Source organism: Triplophysa rosa, linkage group LG4, assembly GCF_024868665.1.
Source record: "Triplophysa rosa linkage group LG4, Trosa_1v2, whole genome shotgun sequence".
Classification (NCBI taxonomy): Eukaryota; Metazoa; Chordata; class Actinopteri; order Cypriniformes; family Nemacheilidae; genus Triplophysa; species Triplophysa rosa.
In genome coordinates this window covers 32,400,922-32,427,943 of record NC_079893.1, presented here as the reverse complement: position 1 = coordinate 32,427,943, position 27,022 = coordinate 32,400,922, and the positions used below count along the sequence as shown (strand labels likewise).

Genomic DNA, 27,022 nt, shown 5'->3' with positions numbered 1-27,022 from the left:
GTAAGAGCTTTCTGGTAACAATATCAACATGATGATGTAGTTGATGCACATATACTGCTATACAGTGGGAGTTTGTAAGTAAATGTAATCGACATTTACATAATTGTTTGCACACGTTTATTTACATTAAAGGCAAAATAACTGAGCATAAGAGCACAAGTAACTTATTTAAGTCTGTCTAAATATCATTTAGTAATCGTAATGTCTTCTGGTCCATATCCTTTCCTTATACACTGATTAATCTAACAAAAATACTATACAAATGTATATTTTGTTATTGTATTGTGGAGTGACACTTTCATACTATTCTATGCTCCTCTGATTATATAATGGTAAATATTACAATTTTTCATAGCACAACAACAGTGATGATGAGCCTTATATTCACAATAAAAATATTAAAGTCATCATTAAGATCATAACACACACTAAAAAAATTCCCTGTTAAATTACAGTAAACAACTGGCAGCTATATTTGCCAGCACATCGCTGTAATTTTACAGCATACCTACTGTAATCTGCAACAACAGTTTATTACTGTAAAAGACATTATAATTTGCACAATATAATACTGTTATTTTAGTGTTCCTGCTGATCACAATAATGGTGATGTTTGTGGGCACAAAAGTGATATTGATTCAGTGTCATTAACATTCAGGACTTGCAACCTGACTTGGACTCGCCTCTCTTGACTTGGGACTTGATTGGGACTTGAAAACAATGACTTGGTCCCACCTCTGGTAATAAACAATTAATGGAAATCACAGCAGGAACACTAAAATAACAGTATTATATTGTGCAAATTATAATGTCTTTTACAGTAATAAACTGTTGTTTGTCAAACTGTCAAAGACTAGAATCTGCTCCAGTTGAAAGAAAAAGTCTTAGAATGTTTGTCCTCGGCTTTAATAATCAGCGTGAAAATCCTTAATGCTCTCCCGGACCTCTCTCCCGCTGCTGTCTGCACTGAACCAAGCACGGAAGCACGAATGTGCCCCTAAAAATATAGAATAAGAACTTTGGAGCCCCCTAGTGGTCGGGAGCATTTCCGTTGTGTTGTGGCTTTAATCCCTTGTGTTGTAGCTGGATTGCGTTGTGTTGTGAATTTATATTTGCTTTTTAAATTTTGTTTTGTTTTGCACTAGTGGGCCACCGTACTTTGCAGAACAGAAAAGGGCGTGCGCGCACATTTCAGATGCAGGCACTAAATAAATAGAAACGCAGTTTTAATTGTGGTATCGAATTAAACTCCAGTTTAATAGCTGTCAGAAATCAGATTAATAGCATTCATCTTGACATTATAACAGATTTTACTCTGATCATAAATTTTCCATACAATAACATAATAAATAGAAATGAACAGATTCATTAATCAAATGACCAGTGTCCAGGTCATCTGAAGACGAGTACATCACGTCGCTACAACGTTCTCCATGGGATTTATTCATGACGTTATTTGAGGACGTGGCTAGGACGTTTTTGGAACGTTAGCAAAAATGACCAGATTCATTAATCAAATGACCAGTCTCCAGGTTATCTGAAGATCAGGGCCCGTATTCATGAAAAATCTTAGCGCAATGAGTTGCTCCTAGTGACAAAATTCTAAGAAAATTTCCATATTACTTTTAAGGTTTATCAGAATTTCTTATTGTTTTTGTGTGTGTTCAACTTTTGTTTATCTTGGTTTTGGTTTCCTTGTATAGCCGTTTTGATGCAATGCAAATTGTAAAAGCACTATAAAGTAAAATTAAATTGAATGACAGTGAGTTAATAAGACACAACACATTAGATCGTGCAGGGTTCATGTTTGTGACCAATCCTAGTAGAGACACGCTAACATCTCCAAGACAGCGCAGAAAATGCCATAGCTCCAGAAATAGAAGAAATCACCACATTAACATATTTAGCAACTGGAGAAATGCAGCGATGCGATGATTTGGTTCTGTCACAACGGTCACAATCTAATCACACAAACAGCCCTTACAGATACTCCGTTTTTAAAAAAAATCAAAAATCATGTTTTTTATTATGTTCTCGTGTTTTTATTGTCTTTTCTTGTGTTAGTTAGCTGTATTTTTAGTTATTATAGCTTAAATCTAAACAAACTAACTGCAGTTTGAATGATATTAATTGGAATGCACAATAAAAAAAACATGATTTTTGATTTTTTTTAAAAACAGAGTTATCTCATTTTGGAACCAAACTCTTCACAATATATATACAGTATATATATATATGTGTGTGCGTGTGTGTGTGTGTGTGTGTGTGTGTGTGTGTGTTTGTGCCTGCGTGCGTGTGTGTGTGTGTGTGTGTGTGTGTGTGTGTGTGTGTGTGTGTGTGTGTGCGTGTGTGCCTGCGTGCGTGTGAGTACAGTAAAACAGGAAAAAGACATGTGCAATTTCAAACTAATGACCTTATACTTAAAAGCGCTCTTTTTTCCTTCTTGGTCAACCAACCAATCACAGTCTTCAAAAGACATAGCAACGGGGTCAGCCCCGCCTCCTCACTAAGATAAAAGTTTTTGTCTTTTCCTTGCTCAGAGTTGCTCTCAGATTGGTCCTGAATCACTTTTAAACTAAGACTCCTACGTAGAAGTTTTTAAGCTAAATACACCAGGACTTCCAGACACAGAAGCAGCTTCTTCCCCCAGGCAATCTCCCTCCTAAACAGATAACTGCTCCTTAAGAGCAATATTCCACTTCCACTACTCCTATAGTGTGCACTACTGTGCCTTATTATATCTACATCTTATGTATACATGTATATAACACTACCTCTACTTACTAAATTATCCATTTGCACAAGTGTACATACAATATGTTTATTCTACTATATACTACCCTGTACAATGTCTCTTATATGTTATTATCCCCCATTTTCTGTAAAATAGTCTTTATTTTATATATGCACAATTTAGAATCTTTTAGACTGTAAATCGTATTATATTGTATTGTCATTGTGTTAAATGTCTGTACTAGAAGCTTCCAACACCAAAGAAAATTCCTTGTGTGTGCAAGCACACTTGGCAATAAAGCTCTTCTGATTCTGATTCTGATTCTGATTCTAAATTAAGAGCTTTCTTAGAGGATTCTTAGAAGCTTTAAGAATACGGGCCCAGTACATCACGTTGCTACAACGTTCTCCTTGGGATTAATTCACGACGTTATTTGAGGTTGTGGCTAGGACGTTTCTGGAACGTAAGCAAAAATTCTAAGAAACGTAACGTTACAAAGACGTCCTCAGAACGCGGTCACAATGTAATGCCACGGTGACCAAATGAAGACGAACTGGCGACGTCGTCAGAACGTACTGTGTTAGCTGTGAATGGCCTTCTCAGCTGCCATAGTTGCAACTCTTGCGTCATCACAACAGGGTGTTCAACGCACCACCGTTTCCGTTTAAAAAACGTTTTGCCCTGTTTCTTTCAGAAAAGCAGATACTTTTCTTTTAAAAAGCTTTCTTTTTAAAGCAGATACAAAGCTTGCAAGCCAGATATTTGATCAAACATCAGAGGTGTGATACTATAAAACACATTGGAAATATGTTTATGCCTTATTTACAGTCTTATCACTGTATGTACACCGATCTGCAGTGCCGTTTACGTTCTCAAGCGGTTCTCGTTCTCAAGTTTAAAGGGATACTTCTCCCAAAAATGAAAATTCTGTCATCATTTTCTCACCCTCAGATTCTTTCAAACCTGTATAAATGTCTTTGTTCTGCTGAACACACAGGAAGAAATTTGGAAGAATGTCAGATCTCATCCTCCATTGACTCCCATAGTATTTATTTTCCCTACTATAGCAGTAAATGGGGAATGAGATCTGACATTCTTCCAAATTTCTTCCTGTGTGCTACACAGAATTTAGTGGACTTTATTTTGTCTGTTTGATATTAAGACAGAGAAAGACAGTATGTGTGATGTCTCAGTTGTTTCTCACGGGATGTTGTTCAATGTGACACAGAGACAGAGCACTTACAAACTCTTACTCCAGCATACAGAGGTTGAGTGAATGTTGTGTTGAATGTGTGTAAGTGTGTGAGTGTGTGTGTGTCAGAGACGCTGTAGAAGGACAGAGTGCCGGCCGGCCAGTCCACATACACTCCTACTCGATTAGATGGAGGTGCAGTGCTGTCTTTGTGTTTATTATTGTGCCAAGCGCTGTATCTGTCACCGATACAGTACATAGCCCAGGACAAGTCATTGTAACCGAAGCAGCAGATATTTCCTCCATCCCGGCTGATTCCTTTATATGTCATGGCTACAACACTCCACACACCCCTTTCAGCCTCCCAGTAACAGCGTCCAGTGAAACTCTCTTCAGACAGAACCTGCTCATAGTCCTTGAATCTCTCTGGATGATCAGGATACGACTGCTCATCTTCCACATGTGTGACCTTTCTGTTCCCGTCAGACAGAACCAGGCGAACACTCGCCGTGTTTGGATCCAGTGTGACATCACAGGCATCTGAACACACGATTGGAAAGAAATCAAATACAAATACAAGTGGCAATAAACATGGATGTAAAAAACCCCTGAGTGACTGCAGCAAGAAATAAACGCAGTTAGTTCACAGAACTAACTGTCCTGGGCGGTCAAGATGTCGGTGACATTTTTTCTTTGGTTTAACAGTAAAGATTTTTAAAATATAAGCAAATTAACAACATATTTTCATTGCCAATATTTTCAAATATTCAAGATCTTTAAAGTCACAATGAAATGATCAAAAATGACAATTCTTGTTTTTTATGAAATATTGCAGCGTTCACTAAAAATGATTAACGCATGCATGGACGATGGTGTTGAAAACATTCTTCACCTGCTTTGACATTTGATACAAAATTGGACCCAACAGTTTTAAAGCAATATCACATTGAATAGTTAAGCTTTCATTTTTAACCAAAAAGCTACAGAATGGAGCTGTAGCGTTTGAGAGGAGAACTGGCCCTCCCAGTTGAGTCTGGGTTTTCTGGGGTTTTATTTTATTTATGCGTCATTGGAGTTTTGTTTTTTGCCCCTTGCCCTGTTGGCTTGCTTAACTGGGAGACTGCCGTCATAACCTTATATAATATAGTTTCATGATCCAGCTACAATCTTACAGACCTCATCTTCTATGCACGTTACACTCTTGTTTATGGTATTATTACAAATTCACTATGTATGTTCAACTCCTGTTCTTATATAACCTTTGTTTTAAAGGGCCATCTCCGCATGTACAGTAAGCTGCAAAGGCATATCTGATCAGTGACGGTCGGCGACTTCTCTTCCGGGGAGGCAGGAAAGCAAAACATTTGTTCAGAACGTCATGTGTGTGACTCTTCATGTCAAAATACATGCCTGCTGCAAACCAAGAGAATCAAGATCTGAAGCTAAAACAGATTTGAATCATATGATATTGCAGAGAATAAGGCAATGCATTCATTATAGCCCCAGCTTGTACATTCTCACAATATTGTATACAGTCTTGATACTCTACATCTTCAAGATAAAAAAATATCCACAATTCACAACTACATTAATATGTGCTGATAAACTGATTTTGAATTACGAAGTGAAGTGTCTCTTTTATAAGTTATATTTGTAAGTTATAGTTTGGGGCTGTTATGCCTTTAATCAGACAGTACAGTGGAGAGTAGACAGGAAGTCATTGGGAGACGGCAGGGGAGCGGGATCGGCAAAGGACCACCGAGAACGGGAATCGAACCCGGGTCGCCGTGAGCGAGTGAAGTGTCTCTTACCCACAATAGTAATTCACAATAGGTATGTGTGTTCAGAACGAACACTAGTTTAGAAAAAATAGATTAGGACTTACACTTTCTCAATCCTGGTGTGATCCTAAAATGTCCTCCTTGATCCAAACTACAGAGAAACAAATGATTGCACAATGCCGATGGTGTTGTTTGATTGACATTTTAAGTTACACTTAACAAAAATGTAGAAACTAGTCATTTCTCCACTGAACAGTTTTTTACATCAGTTATGCTAGTCGGCATTTTAGACTGCCAATGATGTGTAAAATATGTTAGATATAGTTTATATATATATAAACTATATATAAAGAAGCAGGAAATACCTGTATATGACAGATTGATCTCAAGAGATCAGATTATAAATGTAACAACCCTGCTGATAAAAAACAAAAGAAACCATCACCGAAATGAATGGTTTGCATTAAAATACCATTAAGAACCATTAGCTTTTTGCATTAAACCACGAAACTAGTGTTTTGGGCATTATTCCAAAAGGATTAATCTGAAAGATCACAAGAACGGTGCACATTACATTGATTTTAACACGAGCGAGAGTTTATTCGCAGTTAATAATACAGACGCGGTGTGGCGCTTTACATCTTAATAATTTAATAACTGTCAACAGCTTTAAACAGCCGTCCAAGTTCAGAAATATATGAAAAGGCACTTTATTTACACGCCACCGCACTCTGAAGCCATCACTTCTTGAACTTGCGCTTATTCTTAAATGACAGTCTGAAAGACAAACATATACTTATATGATCTACCTGTTTCTTAAGATGATGTAGAGGTAATTGCTGCTGCTTCCAGAGTGGACGTTTGCCTACTTTGTAGATATTAAGCTATTGTGCGCAGCCTAAAATTGCACTCAAGCGCGCGGCTTGGAACATTGCCCACCGTCAATTTGCAGTCACGTTCCTCCGTGCATTCGCGATCGAGTTCCAAAGGTTGGGGTTTCGGGGAACCGTTGCACCCCACCAGCAGTACCTCTGCGTTTATTATCTCCATGGGGTCAGTCCATAGGCGTAATTATTTTTATACTGTACAAACTGTATATTTTATCCCCCACCCCTAACCATCATAGAAAACTTTTTGCATTTTTAGATTTTCAAAAAAAATTGCGTTCTGTACGATTTATAAGCTTGCCCACAGGGACACGAGTCCCCATAAGTTGGTGTGCATTCAGGTTTAAGGCCCTACCGGGAAATAAAAATAAGGCCACACACACACACAGGTCAGTATGTGTCAGTATCGGTGTTGTGTGTCATACTTGAGTTTGTTGAGTGTGTGGTCTGGATCACTTTGATAAGCGAGCAGCTGAAGTGCTGAGTGTTGTGGGTGATTGTAGCTCAGGTCGAGTTCTCTCAGGTGTGACGGGTTTGAACTCAGAGCTGAAGCCAAATAACAACATCCTTCATCTGTCACCATACAACCTGATAACCTACAGACACACAGATATAAAAGCTAACATCATGACCACTTGTTGAAGCACTTAAATACTGTAGTTACACTGGTAAACCTGGTAAAGGTCTGTAGTGCTCTACAGTTTTACACTCACACACCTCAGTGTCTGTAGATGACAGTTTGTGTTGTTGAGAGCATCAGAGATCAGCTTCACTCCTGAATCCTGAAGATCATTGTTACTCACATCAAGATCTCTCAGAGGAGAATCTGAGGACTGAAGAGCTGAAGAGATGATTTTACAGGTCTCAACTGTGAGATTACAGTCAGCAAGTCTGAAAGAGAATAAAACCATTTAGAAAAAACTTTTGTCACTTTCAGTCTCTTCACTGTCAACATGAATGTGATACTCACAGAGCTCTTGTGCAGTTGTTGACAGCCGGTATGAGTCTTCTTCTGCCCTCCTGTGTTGTGTTGTATTTCTTCAGATCAAACTCATCCATCACCTCCTCTGACATCTGAAGCATGTAGGCTATTGCTGAACAGTGAGCGGCCGAGAGTTTCTTCTCTGAGTGTTTGTCTGATCTCACAAACTCCTCGATCTCTCTGTACAGAGTCTGATCTTTCACTTCATACAGACACAAGAACAGATTGATGGATCTTTCAGCTGACAGACCATCATTACACTTGATTTGATCTTTGATGTACTGTGTGGTTTTCTTGATGGTTTGTGAGGTGTCCACCGTGTGTGTCAGTAGATCCTGTAAGAGTCTCTGATTGGACTCCAGTGAGATGCCCATCAGAAACCTCAAGAAAAGATCCAGATGACCAGTTTCACTCTCAATGGCATCATCTACGGCACCTTCAAGCAGATTCTTTACTGAAGCAAAATCCTTCAGTCCCTTCATAGTTTCACTGACATAATAGTAAAACACGTAGAACGCCGCGAGGAACTCCTGAAGACTGAGATGTATGAAGCTGTAGATCTTCCTCTGATGAATGACAGATTCCTCCTTAAAGATCTCAGTACAGATGCCAGAATACAGCGAGGCGTCAGTGATGTCTATCCCACACTCTCTCAGATCCTCCTCATAGAACATCACATTGCCCTTCATCAGCTGTTTGAAAGCCACTTCAGCCAGTTTCACTATCACTTCTCTGTTGATCTCTGGATCTCTCTCTGGATCATACTTCTCATTCTTCATCTTCATCTGGATCAGCAGGAAGTGGATGTACATTTCACTCAGAGTTTTGGGGATTTCTTCACTGTGATCTTGTGTCAGGATCTTCTGAAGCACAGTGGAGGAGATCCAACAGAAGACCGGTATGTGACACATGATGTGGAGGCTTCTCGCTCTTCTAATGTGGGATATGATTCTGCTGGCTTGATGCTCGTCGCTGATTCTCTTCCTGAAATATTCCTCCTTCTGAGCGTCGTCGAAGCCCTGGATTTCTGTCACACGCGTGATGTATTTGGAGGGGATCTGATTGGCTGCTGCTGGTCTGGAGGTGATCCAGATGAGAGCGGAGGGAAGCAGATCTCCTTTCATGAGGTTTGACATCAACACGGCCACTGATGAAGCGTCCGTCACATCAGAAACTTTCTCACTGTGGTCTGAAAACATCCGTGTCATTCTGCTTTCATCCAGACCATCAAAGATGAACACAACTTTACACTCCTCATAAATCTGAGAGTCCACATCTTGAAGTTCAGGATGAAAGTCCAGCAGAAGTTTGTGAAGACTGTAGCGATGCTCTCGAATCAAGTTTAGCTCTCGAAACGGAAGCAGGAACATGAAATCTACGTCCTGATTGGCTGTTCCCTCGGCCCAATCCAGAATGAACTTGTGCACAGAGACTGTTTTTCCAATTCCAGCGATGCCTTTAGTAAGAACGCTCTTGATTTTGTGTCTTTGAGGAGATTGAGGTGTGAAGATGTCATTGCAGTAGATTGGAGTGTCTTGTAAGTCTTGTGTTCTTCTGGGCTGTTTCTCCATGTGTAAAACCTCATGTTCTTCATTCACTCCTTCACTCTCTCCCTCTCTGATGTACAGCTGTGTGTAAATTTGTTGTTTGATTCCCTCAAATAAACTCTCATACTTGTTCTTCATGATGCTTTTGTGTTTGTCTTTCACTCTCTGTAGAACATCATCCACTGATTCATCATGACAATCCTGCTGCACGTCTTCAGTCTCCTCAGGCAGATCTGATTCTGTCCAGTGGTGAGCAGAACAGGTAGAATTGGATCCTTCCATGACTGGATGTGTCAAACTTCTTATCTGGACTGAATCTGATCAGAACATCCTTCTGCAAACTGAACAAACACAACATTCTAAATCATGTTAATGGATTAGGTGAGATTAGAGGAAATATCCTGCACATGATTATTAAATTGATGTAGTGCTTTATCCCACGTGCACAAATAACTGCTCTAATTTTATCATTTAAAACTTTACAGAACAATACATTTTCTTCAAAATAACCAGAAAAATCTTTGCAACAAAATCATGAAAAAAGTACAAATGTGTATGTGTTAAAATTTGTAAAATAGATAAAAGTAAAATAGATCACTGTCAAAATTACAGAAGTAATCAATTTTCACTCAATCAGAAACATTTCAAAGATAAGATATTGCATTATATACATAATGAGTATAATATACAGAAAAAAAACAGCCCAGTGATAAAGATCCGATTCATATAATAATTTCATTTTTACTCTTTGCAATTTTTGTAAATGGTCTGTACTTTAGGCATGTGACGGGCATGTCTTTTTTTGGAGATATGTATTTTTTAATAACATATTTTCTTGAACATTTAAGGAACAAACACTGAATCATAATTAGAAAAACAAAAATACAAAAAGGAAATATTAATAATAAAATAATAATAAACATATTACGGAATTATTCAAACAAAATTCATTCAGTAGGTAAACAAAAAACCATTCAGTAGGTTCTCTCATACAATTTTACAGTTTTGAGACTTTTTTCTTGTTGATCCTTTTTAAAGTCACAATGAAACGATAGCACCGGTACATCTGTAAGACGTCTGCTGAAGATCTGGAGATCTGAAAAACATCTGCTGTGTAAAAACATCTGCTAAACATCTTAGAAAGAGCTGTTGTACATCCATTCTATATCATACACATCTTACAGACATCTTCTAGAGGTCTACATGACATCTGACAGCAGACGTCTCAGAGATGTAGGGCAGACGAGCAAACAGCATCTGCCAGATGTCTTGCAGATGAAAATGCAGACATCAAATAGATGTCTGCCAGCAGCGGTGTATCTAGGATATAAAACCATCAGGGGCTGAGCCTAAAACATTAGGGGCTAATGTAGGGAATTTGGATTAGGTTGTAAGGGGTATTTTTTTCATATGCTTTGCATGAACTTTTTTATGCAATATGGGGCGGTTTCCCGGACAGGGCTTAAGCCTAGTCCTAGACTAACTTAAATGTTAGAGGTGTCTTGATCGAAAACAACTTGCACTGACATAACTTAAAATATATGAGTGCGATTGTTTTGTCTCAAGATGCAGGCCTGTAAAGTTGTTTGTAAAATAAGTTTGTTAAATCGACTTAAATATCCTAATTTAACTAAGGCCTAGTCCTGATTTAAGATCATCCTTGTCCGGGAAACCACCCTATAGTTTATTAGCAAACACGAAATAATCACATAAATTTAAGTTTATTCTACTCAAGGAAAATATGCTTTGCATGAACACATTTATGCAATGTATTATCAAACACAACATAATCATATGTAACTTTATACATCTGACCCATTGTTATCTATGTCTAGCTACTTATGTCTACTGTACTTCATTCTCTTGTGGACTTTTCAAAGTTCTTTATGATTCTTTTATCCATGTATTTTTCCTGTTCATTTTTTTGATGGTGGAATCATCAGAGAGTATCTTCCAGACTTGACTTGAGCAAAAAGAAGCATATGGTAATGTTTGTAATGCGTTAGTGCTTTCACGTTTATGAGCTGGGCGATAATAATAAATGAATTTAACAGTCAGTCCCTTTAGGATTTTTTCCTTGTTTGTAAATTGTGTAAATATTTGTAATGTTTTTTTACAACTTGAATTACTTAAATACTAAAAGTATTTATATGAATAGAAATACTTACTAACTATAATTGATAATGCTTAACCTTATATAAATAAAAAATGAAAGGTTTTAAAGTAAATTTTTTAAGTAAACACAAACAGCCAGTGGCCTAATAACTGCTGGTGTGACTGAGCTGCTGGCACTTTAAGACTTGCGGTAAAGCGCGGATCCAGTGATACACGTCCCAAAAGTTTCTCCCAAAAACTGTTTGTTTACTTCATACCTGATTGTGTTTAAAAAAAACTCAACGGCCATTTTGACATAATTATATGTGTATTTGACCATTCAAGCAATAAACCTGAAAGACAAGATTCGCGCGCTGACGGGAAGCATTTGCTCAAGGATTATGTTTCTTACAAGGAATACAACACAGTATTGCTCCACTATGCTGTCATATATTATGATAATATTGCTTCGCCCGGGCCTTGGCACTTATGTGAGGCAGCAGCAGGGAAGAAAGGTCCACACAGACCACTCACTGACCACACATGCGCGACAGACAACATCTGTGCATTATCCTCCTAAAAATAATGCATCACAAATTTATACAATTCATTTTTGCTATCTTTGCATTGATTTTGATTAAGATAATGCCGCAATAGCAGAATCACGCAAACTGTGCGGGCTTGTTGTGATAATCCGGATTTTTATATCATGAGTTATAGGTGTACATTTTCGTCTGCGTGTACTCGCACACTAAAGTTAATACCTTTCTTCGTCTTCTGCCAAAATTAAAGAAGATTTGTTTGTTTCTTGGCACACGCCATTGCCGTTCTGTAGTCTTCTCTGTCCTCACACTGTTATATTTCATTTTGTGGAGCAGCTCAACTGCATGGTGATGTTCTAGGATAGGTTGAAATCAGTCACGTGGTGTGTGTGTGTCAGACTCGGCGCGTGTGGGAGAGAGGCTGCAGTCAGCATCGTGTGCACAGCGAATTTTAAACGTCCAGTTACTGAATTCCTATTATTATATTTTCAGGCCAAAACATTCGGGGCTAGATTACAAACAATCGGGGCTAGAGCCCCGAATAAATAGTGCTAGCGACGCCCATGTCTGCCAGATGTACGTGTGCTATCAGGGATTTAAAGTCAATTTATTTGGGAATAATTCAAGAATATTTGCATTTACGAATAAAATGTTTTGCAAATAAAATAAGTACATTTTCTATATATTGTGTAGATTATAATTACAATGGGAGAGTCTCATTTAATCCGCTTGTTAAATCTGACGTCACGCGCTGACACACCAGCGCTTCCGGGTCCAATAACCGCTCAGATGCCTATAGGAAAATAACAAAAAATGCCTATATACACTCATGGCGTGATGTAAAACTGACAAAAACCGGCCCGATCCCATCCTTTATCTCCGTTACGAAATCACAAATGAGGTAGTAACGTTAGTGTATAACTCCGCATTCACATATTAAAAACATAAGACACTCGAAAGTAACTTACAGAACTTCATTGTGATGAAATAACGATCATTTTCTGATCTCACTGGATCTTAGTTTTCTTTGGCACAACATATGTGTTAGACAGTAAAGAAAACTTCACATTAAACTCAAGAGTCAAGAGTCCAACTAAAGCAAACAAATAATGGTGGTTTGTTTCAACATTAATTGCAGGTGCAAAAGTGATATTGATCATTCAATGCAATTAACATTGTCCAATCAGCTATTTGTTGACATTGATTCAATGGTTGCTTGCTGTCTGGGTATCCATGTGAAGGGTACAATATGTGTACCTTTGAGGGTACTGCCCCAGTGACAACCATTGTACCCCTAAAGGTTCACATTTGGCACATTTTTTCTGACAGTGTACACGTGAGTTTATAAACGTTTCTTAAATGTGAGATATGAATAATCAGTGCTCATGAACGGCTGTTTAAATAATACGCTTCATTGAAATGAGTGCAGGCTTGAACCCGGAGACATTATAAACGGATATTGATCATCTCTATCAGGTTCAATCGACGTTTAAGTCTCGGAAAAATAAAAAACCTTCATTCGGAACATGGTTTGGTTTTTATTCACTTCTATTCAAAAAGAACTAATAACACGGCATTCTCGTGATAAAAAACAACTGCTGCTTAGACTAAAGTGAAGGTTTACTGATTATTAACGGTAGGATACCTACTGAAATATGAGTTCTCGTTTGCAAAAATACAAAACCTTTATCATATCAAGTGGTTTAAGCGATGATGTAGGAATTAGTTACGTACTTACTGCGAAAAGCACATATAAATCGTAAATTCTGTTTGTTTAGCCTTCTTCCTGCTCTGCAGAAATGCTTTCACTTTCGGTTGCACATGTACGACTCCACAGACGTCCTGAAGAGTGAAGCCAAAGCAATTCGATCTCCCCTGGTGGCTGGTTGCAATATAGGTCATAAACCCCGCCCCCTCTATCATGTAAACCAGATGGTCACGAACTGGAATCAAGCCATACCAAAAAATCCAATTGCACTTCAACTTTTTTTTGCCGAAGATGGTTTATGCCATTTTACTTCGTTCTTATAAGTTTGGTTTTAGTTAGCTATAATATGTTATAAAAGGGGCGTGGTAACATGATTCTTTATATAAAATAAATCGAGTCAAGCTTTACATAAATTCATATTGTTGGCGGAGTGGCTTGTTTTCCCTATAGCCAACAAACTATACATTTAACCCAATTAATTGGCAAATCTTAGGCAAAGTATATAGTCTATATGTACAGATTATATTTGGACACTTGGTAAATGATCTTCTTGTGTCTATCTTTTTTTTTCAGAGCAAAATCTGCTAAAGTAATGTTGATTTCGGAGTGAAAGATGTCTGAAAACGGAATTGCCTTGACATTGTTCAATATGTTACTGAACATGAGTAATAATTCCTTTTTAAAGCTATTAATATGCTCTTGTAAATGCTTCATGCTTTTAATAAAAACATTGTAAATGTTTACATATTTGAGTCAGTTTCGAAAGGCTGCATCCTCGAGTCGTCTGGAGGGTACATCCTCCGAAGGATGCAATATATTTTATGTCCTCAACATAAAATGAAATGAGGACATAGGCTATTGGAAAAAGGAAGTATGACGTTGCTATGCCAACACATTGTGCTCATACCTGTCAAATTAATAAAAATGATTATAACATGATTTGAAGAAATAGTCGGTCAGTTTCTACCCTAAACAATGCCAGAAGAGTTAAAAAATGTCAATGTCTTGTTTTACACGTTTAAAATCACTAAACACTTCTAATTCTAATTTACTACATGTGTCTGCTGATTAAATACAATGGGGGGAAAAAAGTATAAACTGTTTACATTTAAACACCACATATTTGATTGAATGTGCAGCCGCTGCCGTTTATTCAAATAAAATACGCTGGTTCGTGGCGACGCAAAGAATTGTGGGTTGTCTCTAGCATCCTCCAAATTCCTATGAAAGAAGGCTGCATTCGGAGTGTCCTACTTGCTTTTTTGAAATGAGACAGCCTCGGTTGATGCCGTACACAGCCCTCGAATGCGACCTCCCGAGGTCACTGCTAAAACTGAAACCGAAAGTGAAACGGCGATCGTTTCAGTGGTGAGTTTGCGGCATCCCTAAATATCTATAGCTTGAATCAGGTGACTGCAAACTGGGCCACCCATTTCTTAAGGCTTGGGTGTATTTTTTAAACGCTAATTTAAGGTTGAAGAAGGATTCTAAATCCATAGCATGTCCTCCTTCCAGTGACCTTGTTGTTCAAGACACACTTCTACAAAACATTCTTCCTTCTGCCTTTCTTAATTCTTAATTGCACATTCTAACATGGGCACATCTGGAAATGTAAACAATGCTCACAATCTTTCACAGAACAACAGCTGCATAGTCACAAGTTGTCTGTCCATCAGGAGGAGTTGTAGCAGAATGGTCTGTAAAACTGAGGGTGGAATAGTGGAGAATATCTGGAGAGACATTCTGTGCTAAAGCTTAAACAGAAGCGTCACGTTCACCAGACAGGAAGAACCAAACTGTAGAGTACAGGACATCTTAAATTTCACTGAAATAATTTGATCTATTGCTAATGTAAGAAAAAAATGAAACTCTGGACCAACAAAAATACTGTAATTTGTTACAGCCAATTTTATTATTTCAAACTTTACATTTTAATTTTATATTAATCAAAATACACAGAAAAAAATGAAACATTTGGAAACTTTGGACCAAACATTTGGATTATTATAAAGTTACAATTTAAAGTTTAAACCAAAGCTTAAATATAACAAAAGAAAATAAGTTGAAGTAATTTTTTTAGGTTGATCCAAAGTTTCCAAATGTTTCATTTTTTTCAGTGTATGATGATTCCAGTGCAGTTTGTTCTTCAGCATGTTTCTTCTGATGAGCTCGAAGACTTGCTAACTGAGTGAATCTCTCGCCACAGATGGAGCAGTGATAAGGTTTCTCTCCAGTGTGAACTCTCTCATGGATTCTTAAGACACCTGACTGAGTAAACGTCTTGTCACACTGAGAACATTTGAAAAGTCTTTCACCTGTATGAGTTCTCTTGTGATTCACTAAAGTGTCATATCGAGTGAAACTCTTTCCGCAAACACTGCAGTGATGAGGTTTCTCTCCAGTGTGAGTTCTCTGATGTTCTCTGAAATGACGTTGATCAGAAAAGCTCCTTCCACAGTGAGAGCAGACATAAGGTTTTTCCCCAGTGTGTGTCCTCATGTGACGTATCAGATAAGAGTTTTTAAGGAAGCGTTTATCACAGTGTGAACACTGATAGAGTTTCTCCTTAGAATGTATTCTTTGATGTAACTTCAGATCATATGACTGTCTAAAGGCTTTTCCACATTCACTGCACTCATACGGTCTCTCATCGGTGTGTACATATATGTGTTTCGTCAGATGAGGTTTGTGGTTGAATCTCTTGTCACAGTGAGGACACGCGTACGGTTTTTCTCCCGTGTGAATTCTCTGATGAGTAACAAGACTTTGTTTGGAGCTGAAATATTTGCCACATTGACTGCAGTGGAAAGGTTTTTCTCCAGTGTGTGTCCTCATGTGACGTATCAGATAAGAGTTTTTAAGGAAGCGTTTATCACAGTGTGAACACTGATAGAGTTTCTCCTCAGAGTGAGTTCTCTGGTGTACCTTCAGATCATATGACTGTCTATAGGTTTTTCCACATTCACTGCACTCATACGGTCTCTCATCGGTGTGTACACACATGTGTTTCTTCAGATGAGGTTTGTGGTTGAATCTCTTGTCACAGTGAGGACACGCGTACGGTTTTTCTCCCGTGTGAATTCTATGATGAGCAACAAGACTTCCCTTGGAGCTGAAATATTTGTCACATTGACTGCAGTGGAAAGGTTTTTCTCCAGTGTGTGTCCTCATGTGAATGTTCAGATTAGAAAAGGAGCTAAAGTTCTTCCCACACTGCTGACAGTGAAAGTGTTTCTTCTCTCTGTGCTCTTGTGAATGAAGTTTCTTCTCTTGTAAGGTAGGAAAGCTGATGTCACATCTGGTGCAGGTGAAGAGTTTCTGTTCTGTGTGTTTTCTCTCATGTGTCTCTAAACGTCTCTGTGAACTGAATGTCTTTCCACAGGTGATGCAGGAAAGAGTTTGTGCTGTCAGTCGCTGTTTTGATGTAGAGGCCGTTTCTCCATCACAACATGAATCACCGCTCTCATCTGAAACAAACACAACAGCGTTAACAAGAACCTCCAGCACATCTGAAACTGCATCAGTGTCCACTGAGAATGAGAAACTTCATTGTACTTTTCACAAGTAACAAAAAAAAACTTTATATGAAACAGGACAACAAGTGATAGTTAAATATTATAAAAAAACAACAGAAGAAAGATACCTGAGGGTCTAAAGTCATCATCTTCATCAGTTTGATCTTCCTCTGATTTGGGTTCTGTTTTTATCTCCATGTTATTGCTGTTCAACAGTTTACCTGAAGGAACAAAATCATCATGATTCTCATCTTCATCAGTCTGTTCTTCCTTCACTGTGGTTTGTGTTTTCATCTCCATCAGTTTCCTGCAGTCCATCAGTGTGACAGAACACATGTTGAGTGGTCTGGTGTTCAGGATCTGCTGTTCTCCAGCGTTACAGACAGAATCCAGAGACTCTGTGGAGGTTTGATCAGTAGATTCATCCTGATTCAAGGTGTGATTACTGTCACACACAGTGTCCTGAGCGTCTGTGGGGTTTGACTCGACCTTTACCACAATCTGACAAACACACAACACATCATCAGCACTGGAGCTTTATATAGAATATATGTGTGATGTCTCACTTTGGTTTAGTTTGACATGAATGACAGTATAAAAGCAGTAAATGATGTTGAATGTGTCCAAACCTCAGTGTTGAGTTCATCTCCTCTTGTCCTCAGCTTTTCCTCCAGTAACGCCACCTCTTTCTTCAGCTGACAGATTTCTGTGATGAAATCATCAATATCCAGCATGGACAGATCAGTTCCCACTGATTTACAGCACATCTGTGACGTCATCCTCAACATCTCAACACAAACACACACACACAACACTCTGTTTAAACCACTAAAGAGAGAAAATCAGAGTGATGTGAACACGCAGCGCTTGATGTTTGACTTTCTTTCTTTCTTTAGTGGGTTTATCGGCGGACTGAAGAGCTGCAGAGCGACTCCTGCTGGACTGGAGACACAACACACTCAACACTCTTTCTTCTTCTTTTCTTTAATGGCGGGTCTCAACCAACATGTTTAGGTTCATGTCGCCATCTACTGCACAGGAGTGCGTCACATCAGGGATATTCGTTGAATTATAAATAAAGATCTGTTTATCTAAACCAGCTCTTAAGAGATTCAGACACTCAACTCTGCATTAATCACTTAATTTATCATGGCCATTACGAAAATAAACTGCTTCTACAGTTAACCTAAAAATGGTCGCTGTAGTAAAACCATAGTTTTACCAGTAATCAATAAAGCGAAAACGCTCATTTTGTTGCTATAAAAACATTCACAACGTTACAAACAAACCAGCATACGACATGTACACCACTTCACTGAAACGCACTTTTTCTTTTAACTATTTGATCTAAAATTCAATGCAGAAACCAAAAAGTTTGTTCAAAACTGATTTAAGAAGTTAACGATCTTATTCTTGTATAACGAAAGATACAAATATGATCACAATATTTAATCTTAGTCGTTCTCATGCGATTCTGTCGTCTCCTGTTAGTAATAAAAACTAAAAATATGTAAAACTGATGCATTTAACTTGACAATATACATCATGTTTGTTAAGCTGAAGGAAGGAGATCTACACCTCTAATGCCAATATATGCCACTGTTTGCTTTGAATGAATTGAAGTTTCACCATCAGAATTTTACTAATAAACTTAAATGTTCCAAATGAAATATTTTCAAATAAAAATATATTTCTAGATTTAAGAGGCACTCTATTCCCACATGCACATCTTAATCTTAATTATATTGATTTTATTTCATCTTAAAGACATGTTCTTGTAACACTTTTACAGCATCGTAAGCCTCATGAAGTAGATCACAATAAGTTTGTTTTTCAAACACAACAACATTCAGCGGCAATAACTGGTCAGGTGGTCAGTTCATCACAGAGCACATTAAAGTAAACACTATGATGATTCCAGTGCAGTTTGTTCTTCAGCATGTTTCTTCTGATGAGTGTTTAAACTTCCTAAATAAGTGAATCTCTCTCCACAGATGGAGCAGTGATAAGGTTTCTCTCCAGTGTGAACTCTCTTATTGGTTTTTAGGACATCTGATCGAGCAAACGTCTTGTCACACTGAGAACATTTCAGAATCAGAATCAAAAAGAGCTTTATTGTCAAGTATGTTTGCACATACAAGGAATTTATTTTGGTGACAGTTCTTGGAGGGTGGGCAGGGGAGCACCAATGATCTTCTCAGCAGTCCGAACCGTCCTCTGTAGTCTTCTGATGTCTGACTTTGTGGCTGAGCCAAACCAGACAGTGATGGATGTGCAGAGGACAGACTCTATGACAGCTGAGTAAAACTGTTTTAATAGAGTTTGTGGTAGGTTGAACTTCTTCAGCTGATGTAAGAAGTACAACCTCTGCTGGGCTTTTTTAGCAATGGAGCCTGTCAGTACACGATCCGGGGTGCCTGCACGATCCGTCCGCGCATGCGCATAATGATGTAGTAGAAAACGCGCATGCGCAAATGATAATTTTGTTTTGAGACGATTTACGACACTGCACGATCTGTTCCACGCTTGCGCACCTTTGTAAATAAAGTAAAGATACTCAAAAAGTGTAGTTGGGTACAATACTCAAGTAAATGTATTTCACTACTGTCCACCTCTGGTCGCATGTCACTTGTGTGTGCAAACTACGCGTTCTTTCAAGTCATTTCCATTGTCAGTTTGAAATACTCTGTAACGTTTCCCCAGACTTGTTTCTAGTTCTTTCTTCATGTGAGTGCAGATAGTCTAGGCAGAAATGCATATTATGTTCCTTACTGTCTTCTGTAAACACCATTGAAGGGATTATTTTCCTCATTTAGATTATATAGATAGATATATTAGTCTATATAGACCCATACTAATACAAAATTACTCAATTTAAAGTTAACTAATATTAGCAGATTTTAATTTTTTTTTTTAAACTGGCTTTGACAATACTACTGACCTCAGATCGAAACACGGCAAGTTAAGTAGGCCTAATGCCATACAGCATTGAATCGCAAAGGGGAGTATGGAGGAAACTGAAGGTTTGCAGTGACAGAAAGACTCAGACTTTATTCCACATGTAACAAAAATCGTGTATGTTCATGTAACAACTCCTTTATTATTTTGGATTAGCAACCACATAAACACATCGTAATGCATAGCGTAAGCTACATTTAAAAACATCAAAATAGACCCGCCGTGAAACTGTTAAATGAAAAACACAATGTAGCCTACAAAAATATGCTGCCAGTTGTGCCGTCTGGCCGTCAAGTGTTTCATCGCATGCGTGATAGCAATAGTGTAGGGAAACCATGACGTTTTCAACTACGTAATTACGCGCATGCGCAGAACGGATCTTGTACTGACAGAGCCAATGTGATTGACCCACTTCAGGTTCTGAGAGATGGTGGTGCCCAGGAACCTGAATGACTCCACTGCTGCCACAGTGCTGTTCATGATGGTGAGAGGGGGGAGCGCAGGGGGGTTTCTCCTGAAGTCCACAATCGTCTCCACTGTTTTAAGCGTGTTCAGCTCCAAGTTGTTATGAGCCAGCTGCTCAGCCTCCTGTCTGTACGCACACTCATCACCATCCTGGATGAGACCAATGAGTGTGGTGTCGTCTGCGAACTTCAGAAGTCTGACAGAAGGGTCCTGGGCAGTGCAGTCATTGGTGTACAGAAGCTCAGAAAGCTGGTGATCCACTGACAGATAGAGCCAGGAACAGATAGCTGGGTTAACGTTGTCTGGAGCAGTGATGGGATGATGGTGTTGAAAGCAGAGCTGAAGTCCACAAACAGGATCCTCACATAGGTCCCTGGTCTATCCAGATGTTTCAGGACAAAATGCAGCCCCATGTTAACTGCATCCTCAACAGACCTGTTTGCTCTGTAGGCAAACTGCAGGGGGTCCAGTAAGGGTTCTGTGATGTCCTTCAGATAGGCCAGTACCAGTCTCTCGAATGACTTCATGACCACAGATGTGAGAGCGACGGGTCTGTAGTCATTCAGTCCTGTGATTTTGGGTTTCTTTGGGATGGGGATTATGGTGGAGCGCTTGAAACAGGAAGGAACTGTGCACAGCTCCAGTGATCTGTTGAAGATCTGTGAGAAGATGAAGGCCAGTTGAATAGCACAGCTTTTAAGACAGGCTGGGGAGATACCATCTGGGCCTGGTGCTTTTCTTGTCTTTTGTTTCCTAAAGACTCGGCACACATCCTCTTCACTGATCTGAAGTGCAGGAGGTGGGGTGACTGAAGGTGATAGGTGTTGTGTAGAGAGAATGTCAGAGTTGGGTGAGGTGTAAAGTTAGCATTTTCAAATCTGCAGTAAAAGTCATTCAGATCATTGACCAGGTGTGATTGCCTGCAAAATTGGGGGATGGTGGCTTGTAGTTGGTATGTCTTTAAGGCCTTTCCACACAGACGCAGGGTCGTTGGCTGAAAACGGTTTTCCAACTTTCTTCACCTGTGTGATTCTCTGGATGTTAGTAGTTATATGTTGAGTGAACTCTTCCCACAAACACTGCAGTGATAAGGTTTCTCTCCAGTGTGAATTCTCTCATGAGTTATCAGATAGATTTATGACGGAAGCGTTTATCACAGTGTGAACACTGATAGAGTTTCTCCTCAGAGTGTATTTTAGGTGTGACTTAAAGAAATAACTGCCTAAGGTTTTTCCACATTCACTGCACTATACGGTCTCTCATCGGTGTGTGAACGCATGTGTTCTTAACTAGATGATGGTAAAATCTCTTGTCACATTGAGACACTGCTTTTTTCTCCCGTGTGAATTCTCTGATGAGCAACAAGATTTTTTGGTGCTGAAATATTTGTCACATTGACTGCAGTGGAAAGGTTTTTCTCCAGTGTGTGTCCTCATGTGAGCGTTCAGATAGAAGACGAGACACAAGCTCTCCCACACTGCTGACAGTGAAAGTGTTTCTGGTCTCTGTGCTCTTGTGAATGAAGTTTCTTCTCTTGTAAGGTAGGAAAGCTGATGTCACATCTGGTGCAGGTGAAGAGTTTCTGTTCTGTGTGTTTTCTCTCATGTGTCTCTAAACGTCTCTGTGAACTGAATGTCTTTCCACAGGTGATGCAGGAAAGAGTTTGTGCTGTCAGTCGCTGTTTTGATGTAGAGGCCGTTTCTCCATCACAACATGAATCACCGCTCTCATCTGAAACAAACACAACAGCGTTAACAAAACCTCCAGCACATCTGAAACTACATCAGTGTCCACTGAGAATGAGAAACTTTTGTACGTTTTAGTAACAAAAAAAAAACTTTTATGAAACAGAAAACAAATGAAGTAAATAATTTAAAAAACAAAGAGAAAATACCTGAAGGGATGACATACACATCATCATCTTCATCAGTGTGATCTTCTTCTGATTTGGGTTTGTTTTCATCTCCATGTTATTGCAGTTCAACAGTTTACCTGAAGGAACAAAATCATCATGATTCTCATCTTCATCAGTCTGTTCTTCCTTCACTGTGGTTTGTGTTTCGATGCTCCATTAATTTCCTGCAGTCCATCAGTGTGACAGAACACATGTTGAGTGGTCTGGTGTTCAGGATCTGCTGTTCTCCAGCGTTACAGACAGAATCCAGAGACTCTGTGGAGGTTTGATCAGTAGATTCATCCTGATTCAAGGTGTGATTACTGTCACACACAGTGTCCTGAGCGTCTGTGGGGTTTGTGTCAGTATAACAGAGTAAAGTGAGGCTGAGCTCCGAGTCCTGCGTGTGTCTGGAGCACATCCCATCAGCCTGTGACGTCATGACTATCAACTAAACACCAAAATACACACAAACAACACTGTGAAAATCAGAGTGATGTGAACACGCAGCGCTTGATGTTTGACTTTCTTTCTTTCTTTAGTGGGTTTATCGGCGGACTGAAGAGCTGCAGAGCGACTCCTGCTGGACTGGAGACACAACACACTCAACACTAGATTCACGACGATTGTTACATTCACTTGTCGAAGTGTGAAAGGGGGATGGTGCGGTCAAATATTTTTGGTGTGTATGTCCCGTAGCTAACCTTCCTTAACAACTTCAAATTATGTTTAATTTAATACATTAAGAATTATTATAACTATAAGCTTTATTCAACAAAATTTGAGCTATCTAAATATAATACATGCAATCTTTTAACCTTTTGAAACAAAAATAAAAATATTGCAAAATATTATTACAAATTAAAATAACTGTTTTCTATTTTAATGACTTTTCAGCGCCATGTCACATAAACTTAAATTAGGTTTTTGACCAGTCAATGTGGGTCATGCATGTTTTGTTTAACCTTACAACGATCAAATCTGAGGCAGTAAATGCTTAATGTGTATGAATGTATAGTAATGATATGAATATCATGGTAATGATCAATATGTTAATCCATATATGAACACCATGTATTCTTTAACTAGGCTATATGACTCATATATTTATGTATTTGGGAACATATTTGTGACATATATGAAAACGGCCATTTTGTAATATTTTGAAATATATGTTGCATATATGTACAAGTATTTGACATATATTTTTATATCTGTGGAAATCATACATTAATCTGCTTGTAATGTTTTTATATTACAAACAGTGTTGGGTAAGTTGCTCTGAAAAAGTAATTAATTAATAGTTACTAATTACATATTCAATAGTGTAATTAGATTACTGTACAAATTACTCTCTCCAAAAAGTATTTAGTTACTTATTACTAATTACTTTCTATATCCTATATCAACCTTGATTAGTTAAGTGATTCAAGGATAGGCACGAAAGGGCTCTTTTAATTCTTTCAAATAAATAATATAAACTACATAAAGTAGTATTATTAACTGACCAAAGTATTACAAATGTGAGAATTATACATTAAAGAACAGATTTTAAAGTTAGACTTTGAATTTTGATGTCAATTCCTCTTCTGCACACATATATATTACACAAAGTACTTAGTTTAATTACTTCAAAAGTAACTGTAATTAAATTACAGAAAAATAAGAGTAATCCCTTACTTTACTTTTTCAAGGGAAAAGTAATTAAATTACAGTAACTAATTACTTAGTAACTAGTTACACCCAACACTGATTACAAATATTTCTATATATACTTTTTCGGTATGGGAAGGGATTCAAATGAATCGCGATTGGCCCTAGATAATTACAGCACCGAAAGATCGTCAACATAAACGTCCCGGAAAGTGTGATGCGTACAGCTCCTGCTCGTTTTCACTATTAGTCAGCTGCAAATATGACTTGACCCCCAAAAAATTCTAACAAAAGGTTTCTCAGTGGTTTACAGTAGTATCAGATGTACTTAAAAACATACTTAAAGTTTACCAAAGCTTGACTCCAAGAAAGGCCCCATTTTCAAAATGGTGGCCGTCAGGTCCTTAAAATGACCATTACTTCTTTGTATTCCTCCTAAACCAGGAATACTGGTGCCTGATACATGTTTTGGCCATGTAATATTCTAATTAGCATATTTGCATGATAGATAAGTGATTACAAGTACAACTATATATTAAAGCAATTGGTTACAAGCATATTTATGCGAAAAATAAGTACAATTTCCCTTAAGTAATTGCATATCTCTCCTTTCTCATATCGTTTTGCCTAGTGTTGGTGATTTCTGTGGTTCATAACCATTCTTTAGATTCCAATAAAGAATAAATTCATTAGAACTGTGTGGTACTGTAAAATTTGTCAAAACAGGGCTGCCACGTGAAGGCTCAGTTCCGCTAACCCCTTTAATTTTTTTGTGTTTTATTTTTTCATACATTTTTTATAATGCTTTTTTTTGCGTTTGTTTTTTATATATTTTTTAATACTATTCTTATTGATACATAACTTTTTCTATTTTCTTCAGTTGTTTCCTCTTATTCTGGTTTATTTTTTATACTTTTTTGAACTGTGACCTTCACTAGATTTACCATTAGTCGTCACACTCTTCCTCCCATAGAGGTTGATTATAGTGATTCTCACAATTCCCAACTTGACATGGTCCACAAGCAGGCATGCATGGTAGTCCATATCAGAGCCATCTCTTACGTTTTTACAGCAAATAGGGCAAGTTTCCTGGTTTACAACAACATGACTCATGGTCAAAATTGCATTTGGAGTGTACTTTTTCCTCAAGCTAATTCAACAGTGTCATCCTCTCTTAACACACTTACATTGTTGGCCTTTTTCATGTGTTATAAATCTGGGTGGGGGGGGGTTAAGTTTAAGTAGTCAAGAATGAATTTTGTGTGAGCAAAATGGTATACACTGTGCTGCCAACAACATTTCAATGAGGCAAGCAATATCAAATGTCAGTATTCTCTTCCACCATCTTCTGAATTGCTGAAAATTGTGAATTTAGTTTTGTTGGGTTTAGTATAATGCCACCTTTATACTAACAACATCTATAGAGGATGCATTACATATGTATTACCTTATTCAAATTTAAACGAGTGACCATTTTAGAGGGTTCATACACAGGCCTCTGTTCGGGATAATTCAGAGTTGTTATTGATCAAAGTTATACAACTCCAATTTAAGTTACTTTTGGGTGCAATAACTTTTACATTGAATGTCAAGTCTGTGTTTAAGCAAAAAATGTGTCCATAAACACGTACTGAGTAGGAGTTACATGACATAGGCTAAATCGTTTACATCTCTGGTTCACCCCAAACAAAGATAAAACCTTACAGTAATCTCACAAAATCATGTATTCCATAAATTTGTAATCATGTCAGTGCAATTTAGACAAGTCCAGTGGATTCATAGACCCAGACAACATAGGGTTAGACACCAAGATTACTTGGCTAGGTCAAATAATGAAGGAGTTAGGATATTTTAAGGGCTTCCTGCCCATCTTGGACGCCATCTTGAAAATTACACATTTCTAGTGGTCAAACTTTGGTAAACTTTTAGTATGTTATTAAGGACACCTAATACTACAAAAAACAGCTGAGAACAGCTTTTGCTAGAATTTTTTTAGGGTTAGGTGGGTTTTTTTCATATATGCAGCCGCCTATATGGAAACAGGCAAAAGTTTTAAAGTCGGCATGAAATTAAAAATTATCATTCTAATTGTTTTACACGGTGGTGAAGTATTATTATGAATTATTTTTCCGTGCACATCATTATTTAAAAAAAAAATTGCTCTATAATCTTTAATCAAAAAAGTTAACCTCCTCCCCCTCTGGAAACGACCTCTTCACTTCTGGTCACGAGGAATGGCGCGAGGGCGGGGCTGCAATGACTCAAATATTTCGCCTTTTAACGACCCAATCAGATGTCAGTGGATGAAATCAAGTCCTACCCTACACTTTTTTCTCATTTCAGAAGTCGTTTCACTCGGGTATACGTCCCGATACGAAAAAATGCCGACTTTTGTTCCATTTCATGCCGACTTTAAATGGGGGAGTGAATCTAAGTAAGTTTCCAGACACATCAGAAGAAAAATGCTGATGAACAAACTGCACTGGATTCATCTTAGAATCTCTACGAGGATCAGTAATCCAGAAACGTTACAGTCTTAAAAGTAACTTTGGACCATTGACATTCTTGATGATGTATTAAAAACATTGTATGCATGTACTTATTTATGCATGAAAATATTATCACAATAGAGCACAATTATTAACAGATACAATTGTAGTCAATGTATGATTTATGTCCTGCAAGCTTTTTGTTTTCTTTTGTGTATTCAAAAACATATTCCCTATTATATGCTGTAGTGTGCTCTTTGGCCAAACATTTTTTTTCAGGTTTCATCGAACCTAAGGAAGCATTAAAAGCGGATTATGCAAAAATAAAAAACGTCAATTTTGGCTTCAACTGGACTTTGTACTGCCAGCATTTTGCGGTTTTGAAAATAAATATTAAATGCACAGTTGTCGGGTTCTGTGGTCTTTTAAGGTTCATTGTGATTACATGCTTGTACACACAAAACTCAAACCGTTTCAGGGAAAGTCTTTGTGGTTTTATCTCATCCGTCTATTGAGTGTGTTGTGTCTCCAGTCCAGCAGGAGTCGCTCTGCAGCTCTTCAGTCCGCCGATAAACCCACTA

General features: G+C 38.1%; 2 protein-coding genes and 1 pseudogene across 2 annotated transcripts in view; all 3 read right to left on the bottom strand.

Annotated features, from left to right (window-relative positions):
- Positions 1-548: 548 nt before the first annotated feature.
- LOC130552882 (protein NLRC3-like) lies at positions 549-13,612 on the bottom strand (annotated as a pseudogene).
- Positions 4,386-27,022, bottom strand: part of LOC130552881 (NLR family CARD domain-containing protein 3-like) — a 69,944-nt gene continuing 47,307 nt past the window's right edge. The window contains exon 5 of the mRNA XM_057331549.1: positions 4,386-4,466. Within this exon, the coding sequence (XP_057187532.1) occupies positions 4,457-4,466 (10 nt within the window). The 3' untranslated portion in view covers positions 4,386-4,456. The remainder of the gene's footprint in view (positions 4,467-27,022) is intronic.
- LOC130552497 (zinc finger protein OZF-like) lies at positions 15,370-22,741 on the bottom strand. Its single transcript, XM_057330829.1, has 5 exons — positions 22,624-22,741; positions 22,300-22,397; positions 17,437-17,483; positions 17,204-17,289; positions 15,370-16,934 (listed from the first exon to the last, which is right to left on the bottom strand). The coding sequence occupies exons 1-5, from the start codon at positions 22,739-22,741 to the stop codon at positions 15,544-15,546; spliced, it is 1,740 nt and encodes a 579-aa protein (XP_057186812.1). The 3' UTR covers positions 15,370-15,543.

What these genes read in the sequence shown, in the direction of transcription:
- LOC130552497 (XM_057330829.1), bottom strand. Translation starts at nt 22,741, where the DNA reads ATGACGTCACAGGCTGATGGGATGTGCTCCAGACACACGCAGGACTCG. An exon ending in TGTGTATGTCATCCCTTCAG is followed by an intron (nt 17,484 to 22,299) that starts GTATTTTCTCTT and finishes TGTGTTTGTCAG; the next exon opens with ATTGTGGTAAAGGTCGAGTC. An exon ending in ACAGACGCTCAGGACACTGT is followed by an intron (nt 17,290 to 17,436) that starts GTGTGACAGTAA and finishes GATGGACTGCAG; the next exon opens with GAAACTGATGGAGATGAAAA.